Source organism: Toxotes jaculatrix, chromosome 2 (genome assembly GCF_017976425.1).
Source record: "Toxotes jaculatrix isolate fToxJac2 chromosome 2, fToxJac2.pri, whole genome shotgun sequence".
Taxonomy (NCBI): Eukaryota; Metazoa; Chordata; class Actinopteri; family Toxotidae; genus Toxotes; species Toxotes jaculatrix.
The window spans coordinates 30,313,188-30,315,687 of NC_054395.1; the positions used below are offsets into that span (position 1 = coordinate 30,313,188).

The following is a 2,500-nucleotide window of genomic DNA, read 5'->3' on the forward strand; positions in this document are numbered from 1 at the left end:
CGGTCGACACAACCTGCGCTGCAGCCACCCACGCATCACTAAGGTAAGACACCTGAGACCGGAGACCTGAGACCTGAGACCCGACTGTATGAAGGGGGACAGGAAATGAAAGGAGGAGCAGATCAGACTCTTAAACAAATGATGAACAGTGAACAGGAGAAATGAGAAATGCAGGTTTCTGTCCCTCAGTTACTGTGTTAGCACCTGCTCTGACACCCCCCCCCCCCCTCCCCCACAGATCGACCCCCTGACAGGACCCCGGGAGGGGGGGACGCGGGTGACGATCGAGGGGGAGAACCTGGGTCTGCAGGTGAAGGAGATCGCTCACGTTCAGGTGGCGGGAGTCCGCTGTAACCCCGTCCCCTCGCAGTACATCAGCGCTGAGAGGTCAGTGTGTGAGTGTGTGTCAGCACGTGTGTGTGTTAGAGAGCGTGTCAGGGGCGTGTTCTGACTCTGTCCGTGTGGCTGCAGGATTGTGTGCGACATGGCCGAAGCCCTCCTCCCTCACTCTCCAGGAGGACCTGTGGAGCTCTGCATCGGCGTCTGCAGCGCCGAGTACCGAACCCTCTCCACGCAGACGTACTCCTTCGTGGTGAGTGTCCGGGTCACTGTCAGCACATCTGGCTCCTTAAACATCATGTTTCTGTAATCAGGGTGGGGTCGTGTCCTCGTGTTCGTCCAACTGGGTTTGTTGGGTTTAGCATGTGCAGGACAAAGACGGGGAAGGTTTGAGTGTGACGACGCTGCGGTGAGATGAGAGCGAAGCTACAGACTGATTACAGGAAGTAGACAAGCTGTGATCACTGCAGCGGCTTCGCTCTGGAGACTGAGCAGTTTCCTCTGTAACGTCCAAACCTGCTGATGAGACTCTGCTGAAAATATCATCATGGAAATGTTGAAAAAAAAGATTAGAATATCAAAAACTTCTGAACCAGATCCAGACAGCAGAAGTAAATACCAGCAGATGGACCAGGGTCTGGGTGAGAGATGCACACGAACCGATTGGTCAGTCTCACTGTCAGTCAACACGCCGGCTCACTGAGCGGCTGCCTGTGTTCTTTGTTGGTTATGAGGCTGTTCTAATCTCATAGACCAGAAACCTCTGTCGCCATGACAGCTTTACTGAAATGCATTTTGGGAGTTTTTTTTTCAGCTAAATTCTACATGTGTATTTAATCCATTGTTCTTCCTCCTCCTTCTGCTCCTTCTCTTCCTCTTCCTCCTCCTCCCCCTCCTTCTGCTCCTTCTCTTCCTCTTCCTCCTCCTCCTCTTCCTCCTCCTCCTCCTCCTCCTGCAGAGCCCCAGTTTCAGTCGAGTTCGTCCAGAGAAGGGTCCTGTCTCTGGGGGAACCAGGCTGACAGTGACCGGTCGACACCTGGACGCCGGCAGCAGCGTCACCGTTTATATCGACAAGGAGGAGTGTCTGTTCGTCAAGTGAGTTTGGATCCACTGACTCTGATCAATAAACGCATCAATCAATAAATATATTGTTAAAGAATCAACATATGTAACATAACACCCCCACCCCCCCCACCCGCCCCCAACAGACGGACCAACCGGGAAATAATCTGCATAACTCCTGCCTCCCTGACGGGTTCTGGCCCCGCCCCCATCCGTCTGATGATTGACAGGGCCGAGGTGACGAGCTCGGAGACCAAGTACATCTACACCGAGGACCCGACCATCACCAGCATCGAACCGAGCTGGACCATCCTCAAGTAAATACTCACACATCCAGATCCTCCCCAGGAATAACCAATCAGAGCACTGATCTGTAACCTGTGTGTGTGTGTGTGTGTGTGTGTGTGTGTACAGTGGCAGTACAGTGATAACAGTAACAGGAACCAACCTGCTGACCATCCAGGAGCCAAAAGTCAGAGCCAAGTACGGAGGAGTGGAAACTAATAATGTAAGAACCTGCAGCCAGGACACCTGGACCATGGTCCTGGTCCATGACTCAGACACTCAGACAGGAAACACAGCAGCAGCTTTTGGAATGAATCAGTACAAACATGGCTGATCCAACTTTTCTTCTTCTCTCTCCAGTTCTGCACCGTGGTCAACGACAGCACCATGACGTGTTTGGCTCCTGGTCTGGTTTACAGTAAACCCAACCCTCCAGAGGGGGCGCTGCGGCCCGACGAGTTCGGCTTCATCTTCGACCAGGTAACACGCAGACAGCACTTTGAGGAAGCTCAGAGCTGTTTGTAGTAAAGATGCAAATATCAGCGTTAAAACCAACACGAGGTCAGCGTTTCTTTTTTCTGTCTCCAGTTTCACTGCAGCGTCGTACTGTGCAGATGATTCTGACCCTGAATAAATGATTTATCATGTTCATCACCACACGCACAGACCTCGACCACAGACCTGCACATGATCCGTGTTTCAGATTCATATTTAACTGAAGCAAACAGCTGAGGTGTGAAACACCTTGGTGTTAAATGAATATTCTGGTCCTGTCCAGGTCTCCTCTCTGCTGGTCTTGAACTCCACCCCCTTC

At 52.1% G+C, this 2,500-nt stretch overlaps 1 protein-coding gene across 1 annotated transcript in view; it reads left to right on the plus strand.

Annotated features, from left to right (window-relative positions):
* The window catches only part of LOC121190002 (plexin A3), a 24,010-nt gene that overhangs the window by 11,713 nt on the left and 9,797 nt on the right, over window positions 1-2,500 (plus strand). Inside the window, exons 7-14 of the mRNA XM_041050522.1 lie at window positions 1-43; window positions 239-387; window positions 472-592; window positions 1,298-1,434; window positions 1,548-1,718; window positions 1,816-1,909; window positions 2,047-2,166; window positions 2,465-2,500. The exon at window positions 1-43 is cut by the window's left edge and continues 148 nt beyond it; the exon at window positions 2,465-2,500 is cut by the window's right edge and continues 84 nt beyond it. Of these exons, the coding sequence (XP_040906456.1) occupies window positions 1-43; window positions 239-387; window positions 472-592; window positions 1,298-1,434; window positions 1,548-1,718; window positions 1,816-1,909; window positions 2,047-2,166; window positions 2,465-2,500 (871 nt within the window). The remainder of the gene's footprint in view (window positions 44-238; window positions 388-471; window positions 593-1,297; window positions 1,435-1,547; window positions 1,719-1,815; window positions 1,910-2,046; window positions 2,167-2,464) is intronic.